This window comes from Lepisma saccharinum, chromosome 2 (genome assembly GCF_977018435.1).
Source record: "Lepisma saccharinum chromosome 2, izLepSacc3.1, whole genome shotgun sequence".
NCBI classification, from domain to species: domain Eukaryota; kingdom Metazoa; phylum Arthropoda; class Insecta; order Zygentoma; family Lepismatidae; genus Lepisma; species Lepisma saccharinum.
This window is the reverse complement of record NC_139230.1, coordinates 153,260,020-153,272,324: the sequence shown is the minus strand read 5'-3', so window position 1 is coordinate 153,272,324 and position 12,305 is coordinate 153,260,020. Positions and strand designations below refer to the sequence as shown.

The window sequence follows — 12,305 nt, the reverse complement described above, 5'->3', positions numbered from 1 at the left end:
AATAAATGCCTGAACTTCCGGGCTCTAGTTATTAGTATAAGAGCTAATTTAAATGTCTAATCATTTTGCTTAACCGGCATCCTTCTTTACACTTCAGCTTGTTCAAACAAAGTTGCTTTTTTTTTTTGTTGTTGTTGTTGTTGTTGTTGTTGTTGTTGTTGTTGTTGTGTACTCAATTGAACTGTATACTGGAGCAGAAATGTGAGGCTATAAGACCAACGAAAATAACATTGAGATTTTGCAAGAATTTTGATTTCGTCCTAGCATAAATTAATGTTGTGGAGAGAGGCAGACTCCAGAAGTCTGCAGTCTGCAATATTGAAATTTAGTTTTATTGCCGTTGATTCCCTGTCCCGACTTTTGCGAACTGCAATTGTGTTGCCAAAAAGTCTCATTTTTTATTTAACTCACATTTAGAAATGTTCTTTGTTTTAATAATCATAGCTAATATGTATTCTTGAATTTATAAAAATATTATTTTCGAAATAGGGCCTCGCCGATGGTACAGTGGGAGTGTCGTCACCTTGTAATCAAGGTGTCCCAGATTCGATACCCGGTGGAGGCACGTAGTGGTTTGGATCTCACTTTAAACTGTAGGTCCAGTCCCGATTAGCCTTGCTGTGCATAAAGTGGACATAAAACACTAACACAATCAATCAATCATTATTTCCCAAACATGTAGAATTATCATGGCTGTTCAATGGTTCTGGTATTAAAAATAAATTAAAGGAAATTTGAAAACATAGTTAATTTGCGATAGGTGGTGTGGGGGTAATGCCCCACACTTTCTTGATCCGGTTGTGAGTGGGGGTGATGTGATCAGCATCACGCCCCTTACTGCCTTTACCCCCCAGGTTTTCCCAGGTACCCATGTTATTCGATACTGGGTGGGCACCGGGGCCACTTCCAACGTTAGAAAAGTTCCCGGATTTGAACCGGCGGGGATCGAACCCAGGACCTTTAGCATGGTAGCCAGACACGTTACCGACTGACCTACTGTGGCCACTTGAGTACTTCCAAGAATTGATTATAAATAATCACCAAGCTGTTTGCTGTGTGACAGCCTTTGTCTGTAAGAGACAGTGTTGCTTATTGTCGAAAGAGGGGGGTCGGTCTACCGCCGAGTATAATTTTTCCTGTTACCTTGGACCATAATATTGCAACTCTACAATAATACATTTAGTTCTAGCTGTAATACTACCATAACGTTGGTGGTCATGTAATACTTCAGCATTTCGCCGACCACCATGCCAGGGTGGTTATCATGCTACGACTCCAGTGGTCTTGGGTTCAAATTCCAACCTTGGCATGGGTGTTCTATGTGAGTGTCCCTTCATCAGTTTCATCATATCATCACTCATCCTCCTTGTCGCAATCAGGCAAAAGTGGCAGAAAAGTGACATAACATAGCCTAATTCAATCAATCCAACAGCATTTTGGAACCTTTCTGTGTTCCAAATTTTCGGGTGTGGCCTCCCCCTGAAAAAAAAATCCTGGCTATGGGCCTCAAGCACACAAAATTGTTGCCAAAAGTGCAAAGCCAATCATTTATACAGTGTGTCCAATTATTATCGGGGTTTCATAGCCATTTAATTTCCCTCATATTTGGGGTACAGTGGGATGCACAAGCATTGCTTGGCAAATTGTCCATAACTTATTTTTATAAGTTTCTCTCTTACATCCTATGTGTTTTTAAGGAATTAATTTTTACTTGTGCTGTAACAGAGGCTGTCAGTATCATTGTTTGTTTTCTTTCAATTCTTGAGGTTCTCATTTAGTAAAAACAACGTGCATGAATATGGTGATAGACAATTTATTTCATAATACTTATGCATCCAACTGCATGAGGACAAAGTGTATATACAGAGGGGTCCAAAAAAATGTACTCACTGTTTGATAGTCCATATATTGACAAAATTGACGTGCGGGTAGAATTTTTGGCACTGAGAGAGAGTTATGTTAGATGTTCAAAATGACCACCAGCAACTTCTAAACAACTCCGATGGCGCTGAACTGCAGACCGTACTACGGCCGTCAGTGTATCTGGCGTAATGGTAGCACATTATGCTATTATTTTTTCATGTAGCTCATTGAGTGTAGTTGGTTTTTGTCGATACATGTCATCCTTGATGGTCCCCCACAGGTAGAAGTCCAGTAGTGTCAAATCAGGAGACCGAGGTGGGTCCTCAGTAGCACTGCGTCGACCTATCCACCGTCCGGGTAGAGTGTCATCCAGGTACGACCTGACATCGCGATGGTAGTAAGGCGGGGCCCCATCTTGCTGCAGGTAAAACATTTCATCGCCAAACAGGGTTTGGATGGCAGGCAAAATCCTTGACTGAAGCATTTCAAGATACACCTCACGGGTTATGGTACCCTCGAAGAAGATGGGGCCAATCAAACCACGCGATGACAGACCACACCACATGTTAAGCCCCGGTAGATTCACTGCCTTCTCCACATAAACATGAGGACTGACAAGCGACCAGTAGACACAATTGTGGCGGTTCACAGTACCGTTAAGTTTGAATTGTGCCTCGTCAGACCCCTGCAAATTCCCCATCCTCGCGAACTATGTGCTTAAACCATTCGTAGTATTCGACCCTACGATCTGGATCGTCCTCGTTGATCGCGTGTATCAGTCTTGGAATGTACACCTTCCACTGTGCACCCTTCAGAATGCATCATACGCTAGACCGGCTCACCCCACTTTCACACGCTCCCTGGTTCACTGATTTTTGCAGTGATCGGGTGTAATGTTGCAACACCGCAGCACTGGACTCTGGACTTGTAGCTGTTCATGGTCGGCCGGATCTTGCCTTGTGCACATCATGAACCGTTCCTTTAGCTTCGAACTTATCATGAATACGGGCTATTGTTCGACGTGTTGGAGGCCGTGTTCCAAACTCATTCTGCCACTGCCGTTGAAACTCTTGAATGTTCTAGTACTTCCAGAACCATTCCAATACAGCCTTGCGTTCCACAAATGATAACCGTACTGCAGCCATTGTTGCTACTCGACTGTCTTCCACTGTACTGGCATGATCACTCCAACACTCGCGCATGCAGGGTGCAAATTGCCAGCGCCACGTACCAGCGACAAATTCAACAGTTACACTACACGTCCACATGAGATTAGTATGTGTAAGTCGGTTTGTTTCGAAATTATTGCATTACAAACAGTGAGTACATTTTGTTGGACCCCTCTGTATTAAACAACTCCACAAGTTTACACAGTGTGTCTTTCTTGACATGGCACACATCCATCCGGTAGTCTAATTCTTCCCACACACGGGTCACCATGTCTGGAGTGATAGATTGACAGTTGCAACAATCGTGTTTCTCAAGTCTTTCAGGTAGTGATAGTATGTGTGCTTATCTTTCACATAGCCCCACAAGAAGAAGTCAGAATGTGTGAGGTCAGACCAAAACCCCACAAATGAAACAATTTCAATGAGTTCTGCATATGCGTCTGTGACTGATGGAAAACAAAAGTGCTCGGGGTAGCAAACTTCCCCAGCCGTTCTTATCATGTCCACTATAAATATTCACCTTCATCTGTTGCAATGCACCAACTACTTCAAACCCTAATAATCATTTTGGGACATGCTGTATAACCGTGTCCCCCATCCCTGCAACAATGTTTACAATGTGGCTACAAAAGCTCCTCCCTAGTAGAAATATTTTCAAGTTGTTTGAAATTTTCGTCATCTTGTTTGAAATTCTCATCTTGTTGACTTGACCTGTCCAGGAAACTTCCTTTTATTTTATTACATGCAAATTATTGCATATTGCCAGTATTTAGAAGCACACACACATTTCAAACAACTTACTTGGCTAATTCACCATTGAGCACAAATCGTATCGAAAGAAAAATTCCCAAAGACCTTACATCTTATCCAACTGAAACGTCAACTGAGGAGTGTGGCCGAATAGCTGTGTGTTGCAATTTACCTCACTATATTCTGGTATATGGAAGCGAAATGCAGTATTTACCTGAAGATGGCAGGTTTTGAAAACTCGACCTCATAAAGGGAAACTTTTAAAGTGAATTTTTTTGATTTTCAGTTTTTTTGGGAGGAAAAATTAGTCTTGCATTTTTTGGAAAAAAATCATTTGTTTGCAAAAAAAATTTCATTTTTTTAATTTTTCAAAAAACTTTTTTTTTATTTTAAATTTTTTGAGAGAAAGTGGACATCCTTAGTTTAATGATGGATATACAGAGTATCAAAAATTCATTACAATAATTTGGATGTGGTTTTAAAACGTGTATAAACTTTTCAATTTTAAAGAAAATTTGAAGCAAGAAAAGAGTTACATAGAAATTTAAGTGAAAAAAGACGACAGATTCCATTGCGGTAACACTGACTCAATTCCACCATGTTAAACGGTAGAAGGAAACATTAGGTAAATGTGTGGCTGGCTTGGTGTAGAACAAAGACAGTATGCAAGGGTCCTGGTTGAGCCTTCATTTTCTTCCTAAATTTCTATGTAGTGCATCTTCTGTGTGTGCCAAATTGTTAAGAAAATATTCGTATTACATTTTTTATTGCAAATTCACATACACTTTCATGATGGGTGGGGTAAACATGGTTTTAGATTTACTCGCATCCTTGTATTTCACTTTCTGTTCATTGCATTTTTATAAAATTTTTGCATTAATTTCTCATTTATCTTTTGTTTACAGTGCAGTGATTGTAAGTTTTGGCAGCATGTGAGATGCATTGGTTTTGAAGATTTGTCTCAAGTTCCTAGAACATACATGTGTGAAGCATGTGCAAATAAAAATAAACCAAGAAAGCATGAATATTCGGATGACCAAGACTGGCTTTCAAAGGGGAAACTTCCCAGGTAGGTGTAGAAATAATGCAGTACATGGGTGGCTGTAGTTGTGGACCATATTAACAGCTTGTGCTTAACAAGTGGTGCATGTAAGTGATGTGATAAATTTCTTCTCCCTCTTTTGCTATCTTTTGCATGTTTTACCTCTCATTTTTTCCCTGCTGCCATTTCTTTAGCAGGGCTGTTTTTTTTATTATTATTATTATATTGTTCCTATTTTTATGCCTCTCACTGAAACCACTTTAATTTTAAACACAGTAGATATGCTTGACACTCGGATATGAAAGTATGGAAATTACTTTGTTTACTGTGCACCATTTAAGGCCACGAGGAATGGTTTCAGTGTCCAGCCAGCACATGAGAGACCCTAATCTGCCCCTTCTCCACTGACTTTTCCCAATGTTAAGCTGAAGAAGGAGAGGTCTGTGGGCTGAATTGTTGTAGGGGCTGGAGAAACTTAACATTATGCTTATGGGAGTATTATTTTACTAGTTCTCTTGGGAATATCAAACTTCTGATGGCATAGAAAAACACATGTATGAAAAGAGGACAGGTGGAAGATTTTATTTGTGGTGGGATTTTTTTCTTTCCAGTAGCATTGGCCATTCTGGTGATACTGAAATAAATGCACACCTATTGCAAAACTGTCATGAGCCATATTACTATTTATTTAAACTAAAAATAATGCCTCAAAATAAAAATGATAGGTTTTTATCGGTACTAAGTTGGGCCACATAATGAAGCTTGGAGAAACAGGGTTTTGGCAGCTCTGTTTTAGAACCATGGTCATCCAGTTAGAATGTCTTGATTGCCATTCAAGAGGCCTGGGTTCATCTCTCACAGTGGATCCGGAATGTATCTAGTATGGCCCTGATCACAGCACCACACTATAGCTAAGAGTGAGTGATATGTGGAAACCCACCTTCTCGCACCCTCAATTTGCATTCGTGGAGTGGCATGGCATATTGGAAAACATCAACTTATTTTGATAACCTCTCTCCAAGTCAGATGAGCTGCTGTGGTTCAGTCAGTAGACACCTGCCACATGGAATATCTGGGTTTGATTCTAAAGGTGGAAATATTTCTGGCAATGCCTTGCATGCAGCCACTCTGGTACTCACCCAGCATGGGTATCTTGGAGTAAAGGTGGCTTGAGCATGGTGCTGATTGCATCACCTCCTATGTGTCTACATGGCACTGAACAATGCACAGGGGACAATTTTACCATTTTTGTAACTGTTGACCTTCCAAATGTTTACATCTTGCTAGCAGAGAAGGAAAGAGGTTGAAAGAAAATTGTTTTTCTTTTATGGAGTGTTCTTTGCCATTCAAAGGGAACATAGAGTAAGGGAGTGATAAGTTAATACTGTATCATATTTCTGAGGTTATGGGTTAACCTCCTCCCCCCCCCTCCCAGCTCATTATCTAGACAGAAGTTTGTCAGGTATTTACTAATTGTTTTTTTTTAATTGTATTGTAGAATGGCAGATGTATCAGAGCACAAACGTAGAAAGGTAAAGTTACAGCACCGTGTCATGAATGCACATTTATTGGATGTGAGGGTGGGACCCAACGATCTCTGCCATTTTTTGAGGTGATGTGATCAGCACCATGCTCCAGCTGTTTTTCTTCCTCTCTAGGCTAATCGTGCAGTAGAAATGAATTACGATTGGATGAAATTGAGTAAAGAACACTCACAAGGACTCGAATCGGGACCAGTCAGTGTCACTACCATAAGTCGAACACTCAACGGGGAGAATTGAATACATACTGCATATTGCAATGTTGCCATACATGTAATGCTCTGTTGTCACCTGAAAAGAACACTTTTTTTCATCTGTCCACACCACATTGTCCCAGAATTTGTCACAATCTTCTGCTGGGGACTCCTACCCTTGTAGCAAGAAGACTTCCAAAACCTGAACCTGAACATACGTTCAGTTTTATATAAAAGCTGTGTTCCTTCTTTTTATGTACGTCATTGATAACAGGAGCACATGCTCTCGTCTGCTAATGCAATGGCAAACCATCACATTCAATAGAAATGAAATAACCCATCTGATGCCTCAGAACTGCCTGATTACAGTTCTATGAGAATGTAGATTAAGGTTTTGAAGTTTTGGTGAAGTCAGCTTTATGCACAGATAGGCAAATGGGAACCGAAAGGATGTATATTAAGTTTGGCAACATGCGTTTGACGCTTTAATCTTTGCAGTATTTTGTTAGAGGTCTGTGTTGAATCCCAAGGTAATATATTAATGATATGTTATTTGATTCTCTTCAGTATCATTTAAATCTCTTGCGGTTAACATAGTGGTAGAATTATGTGATGAAAATAAGACCTTGCCACCAATTTCATGTGAAGATCTTTGACTTATTCCCCTGGTCACCCTCTTGACAATTAGCATTTTAAAATAATCATTGCAAACTGTTCGATAAGAAATAGGAAGACATGCATCAACATTGTTCCATACTTCTTTGTTTCCACAACAATTACTGGTCACAAAACAAAGTCCACTTTTTCATTTTACCATTTAACACTGGTTTGGCAAAAGATGTATATATTATTTTTGTGCTTTCCCTGAACATATGCCTGCCTGCCACACTTTAGTTCAGAGACCTTTACGTGTAGTGAGCAAGTGTGACTCACCACATACCTGTTGCCTGTGAGCTTATACAAGAACAGAGTTTTCGTTTAGTGGAAGTATTGTTTCATCCACTATTATGTCAGTTAATGTTCATTTAGTTTACGTTATGGATAAACCTGTAAATTAGTTGGTTAAAACACTAAAATAACATACAAACAGCACGATGAAAAATACTTAGGAGTTCTTCTGCGTCCACTCCATCTTCCCTCGACCAGCCCTGAAGATGACTCCGTGAAGGAGTCGAAAGCTCGGAAGAACTCCTAAGTGTTTTTCATCGTGCTGTTTGTGTGTTATTTTAGTGCTTTAACAAATATGTTGCCGGCACATGATGTAAGACGTTTTCTACTGTCTTACTGTAAATTAGTTCTCGAGAGTGAACACTAGCTATTTACATGAGGGGAGGAGGGGGCAGAGATTTTCTGCACAGCCTGTACATATTATTTTTTCTCCTGAAACTTTGGAAGAAATTTGAACATGAAAGAGTCATATAATTTTATTACCCACAAGAAAGAAAGGAGACAAAGAAAATGAAAGTGTAAATGTTGTAATAAATTGTGGCAGACATCAAGTGAATGACATTTTGTCACAGTAGAAGAAAATGTCATCTTCAACCAATTCAAAACAAAAGAGAGTAGTTTATACCAGGTGTGAGTTCACACAAATTACATGAATTGCAACATCTTAGATCTATTTTAAGTATGAAGTTGTGATTTGGTTATTTCAATGTCTAAATAAAATGACAGAAGTAGAGGAAAGAGAAAGCCAAGCAAAACACGAAAGACTTTTCCAGGATTTCAGATCTCGCTGCATAAATGTTCTAGTCCCGGACAGACATGACTTTCTTGTGCTTGCCCTTTTATATGTTTTTATTTCATCATAAATCATTGTAATGAGGAAGAAAAATTGCAATAATTGCCAATAGAAAGGCAACAACAAACAGAACTTAATCAGGAAGAAATTAGACTTAACAGTGTCTGTCTTCTCTTGAGTTGAAAATAGAAATTGAAGATGTATGGTAGATACATATATTTTGTACATTCTGGTCTTGTAGGAGATTCTGCATGAGATGACAAAGTGCTTGATCATGTTCATTTTTATTATTTTTGTTTCTCTAATGTTACTTCTTGCTGTATAATATGACATGATATAATGATATGAATATATTAATAATATAATACAATATGCCTGGTCATTCCGTTGATTGATCCCAATTGAGCAAATCACAAAATATAGTACGATCTCCACTCCTAGCCAACTTCCATGGCTGAGTGGTTAGCACAGCACGCTATGGTGCAATGGGCCCCTGGTTCAAATCCTGGCTTGGGCATGGATATTCTTTGTGAGTATTCCTTCATTAATTTCATCATATCATTAGTCATCTTCATCATTGCAGTTAACCAGAGTGGCAGAAAAGCAACACTAAATAACAAAAATAAAATGAAATAGAACATATCTACCCATTTAATTCTACACCGTACCAATTTCCACTATATTACTGCATCCTAAGTTATTGTAGTTATCTGACATTGTTTCCCCATTCGTAATGTGCACCATTTGGAGCAGTTTCTTGTGTATTGTTTCATTGGTTGGATTTTTTTAAAATTAACGTCACATTAATTATTAATATAACAATCATGGCAGGGAAGGAAAAAGAACAAAGAAGCAGAATGGAGAAACTATGGCTCTCTATAAAGGGAGCATCCGTGAATGTGACTGAAGTGGCATCAATGTGCATCGATGTTTTCTGTGAGTATTTATCAAAGTGATGAATGTATGATAAGTTTTTTTTATGCTTTTGGGATGCGTTATGGGTTTAATTGTGAAATATTCTCAAAAACATGTTGTTGTTTTTTTTCAAAATTAAGAGATGTACTGGCAATGTTCGTTGTGTTCAAATGCAGTACCAGGTGTGCCTGACATCTGGCTATGTTATTCAATCAATGCCCAGATGATAAAAGAGACTTGAAATGTATCATACAAAAAGACTCACTTACCTACCAAGAAATTTCAACTCTTTTTCTTTCATCTGGACATAGCCAGATGTGAAGTCACCTGGTATTGCCCTCGGACTTGATCAATGTTGCCAATACCCCTCATAGTTTCAAAAAAACATAAACATACATTATTTTTTGAATATGTCATAATTAAACCCATAACTCACTTGTAATGCATAAAAATTTATTCTTCTTTTGTCAGTTCAATAAATTCCCACAGAGACCATCGATTTGCATTATTTTGTACTTCAAACAAAAACATTTTTTTTCACCTTAGTAAATTTTTCCCCATACTTAACATTTGTGTAGAAAATAATTTTCTTGTTTAATGTTTAAAAAATATCCACATAGACAAAGGAAATACTATCACTTCTTGTTGAAAGTTAAGTACGTTCATAGTCTCAGTTGAGTCAGTTTTTGGACACCCTGTACAAGTTTGAGTCAGTTTTTGGATACCCTGTACAAGTATCGGCATCGGTATCAATAGGAATCAGCCAGGATGTGGAAGTCCAAAGTGTGCAAACTGAACAACCTGTTTCACAGTGACCATCAAGAAATGCAAAAAATGCAAATCTGTTCATAAAACAAGCAACAGCTTGCAAAGTTATTACAATTTTTTATGCAGGAAATGGGATTCAAGAGCCCTCTTGAGTGTTGGTTTGTGTTAGGCAAACTAACTAACTCTCTAACCTTCTTAAACCCGAAGGTTTATGCCTGCAGCCAAGGACGTATTAAGGGGGTCCAGGAGGTCTGGAACCCCCCTGTAAGACTTATCAAGTACTAAAATTAAATAATGAAAAATATATTTGTTTAGCCTTTGTTGTATAATTTCCTCTGAATGTATTGGAAGACAAGGATTATATTGGGATCATACAGTGTTGAAGGACACGAAGGACGTATTTAGGGGGTCTGGACCCTCCCCCCCTTTCCAACTGAAAGACTTATTATGTACAAAAATTAAATAATATAAATATACTCGTTTAGAATTTGTTGTATAATTTCCTCTGAACTTATTGCAAGACAAGGATTATATTGGGATCATACAGCTTTGAAGTACATATTTAGGGGGGGAGGGGGTCCAGGGATCCATTAAGTACGTTCATAATCTCAGTTGAGTCACTTTTCGGACACCCTGTACAAGTATCGGCATCGGTATCAATATTAATCAGCCTGGATGTGGAGTCCAAAGTGTGCAAACTGAACAAACTGTTTCACAATGACCATCAAGAAATGCAAAAAATGCAAATCTGTTCATAAAACAAGCAACAGCTTGCAAAGTTATTACAATTTTTTATGCAGGAAATTGGATTCAAGAGGGATTTATTTAGCCCTCTTGAGTGCTGGTTTGTGTTAGGCAAACTAACTAACTCTCTAGCCTTCTTAAACCCGAAGGGTTATGCCTGCAGCCAAGGATGTATTAAGGGGGTCCAGGGGGTCTGGACCCCCCCCCCCCCCCGAAAGACTTATCAAGTACTTAAATTAAATAACGAAAAATATATTCGTTTAGCCTTTATTTTATAATTTCCTCTGAATGTATTGGAAGACAAGGATTATATTGGGATCATACAGTGTTGAAGGGCACGAAGGACATATTTAGGGGGTCCAGACCCTCCCCCGTCCCTTCCAACTGAAAGACTTATTATGTACGAAAATTAAATGATGTAAATATACTCGTTTAGCATTTGTTGTATAATTTCCTCTGAACTTATTGCAAGACAAGAATTATATTGGGATCATAAGGTTTGAAGGACAGGAAGGACATATTTAGGGGGGGTCCAGGGATCTGAACCCCCTGAAAGACTAACCAAGTACTAAAATTAAGTAATGGAAAAATTAGCATTTGTTGCATATTGGATGGTTATTGATTTCCTTTTAACTTTTTAGAGGACAAGGATTATATTGGGATCATACTGCTTTGAATGACATTACAAAGAAGATTTATGCACACTACTACTCAAAATAATATCCATAAAATATTAATCACAAACTTACTTTTCTCCAACTACATCTGTCATCACATTTATTATTCAATAAATATTCAATTATTCATCTATTTGACATTAATTTCATTGCCAGGGCACTTGTTTATATCAGAGTGGCAACAGACCTGGAAAACGGGGAAAAGTTGGGGAATCTGAGAGGTCATAAAAGTCAGGGCAATGTCAGGGAATTTTGTCATGATTGACTTTTTTTATGCGATGGAATGAATGTGCCAGGCATTTGCTTTGAAAGATGTCATTATGAAGTGCTGCATGGGAACAGGATGTCATTATGAAGTGCCGAACGGGAACAGGAAATCTTCTTGCTAAGTCTGAGCATCAACTTTTAGGCCCCTTTTATGCCCAACACAATTACAGTGCCAGAAACTAGTGAAGCGAGGTGGGGAGGGAGAGAGAGAGAGAGAGAGAGATTTCCGGAGGGGCAGAAAAAATTGATAATTGAGAAGCCTCTAAATATTACGTGGAAAATGCATTGAATTGTCATTTCTTCTTGTCTGTATGGGAGCAGTAAGGGGACAGAACTGTCAACAAATGGAGGGGTGGGGTGGGGGCAGACCGCTGTGGCATCTTGTCGGACGTAGTAGTACGGCATTTTGTCTGACCTTCTGAAGGAACATGGAAATAAATAAGGGCACTATGCAACCCTGTAATTTGTCGAATGTCATGGTACAGCATTTGTCCGATGAACATTTTAGACTTAATTGATGCATATGATTTTTGTCGGGTATCGCCGTCCCACTAACATTGAATTCGACAAAATGTCTCGCTACAACATGCGACAAAAATTGCATGCATGGCACTTTCATGAAATTGATTGTTTT

At 38.7% G+C, this 12,305-nt stretch overlaps 1 protein-coding gene across 8 annotated transcripts in view; it reads left to right on the top strand.

The window, feature by feature from the left end:
- The window catches only part of LOC145984152 (uncharacterized), a 233,421-nt gene that overhangs the window by 173,986 nt on the left and 47,130 nt on the right, over positions 1-12,305 (top strand). For all 8 annotated transcript variants that reach the window (XM_083117627.1, XM_083117624.1, XM_083117621.1 and 5 more), the window contains one exon: positions 4,688-4,851. In XM_083117627.1, the coding sequence (XP_082973753.1) occupies positions 4,688-4,851 (164 nt within the window). The remainder of the gene's footprint in view (positions 1-4,687; positions 4,852-12,305) is intronic.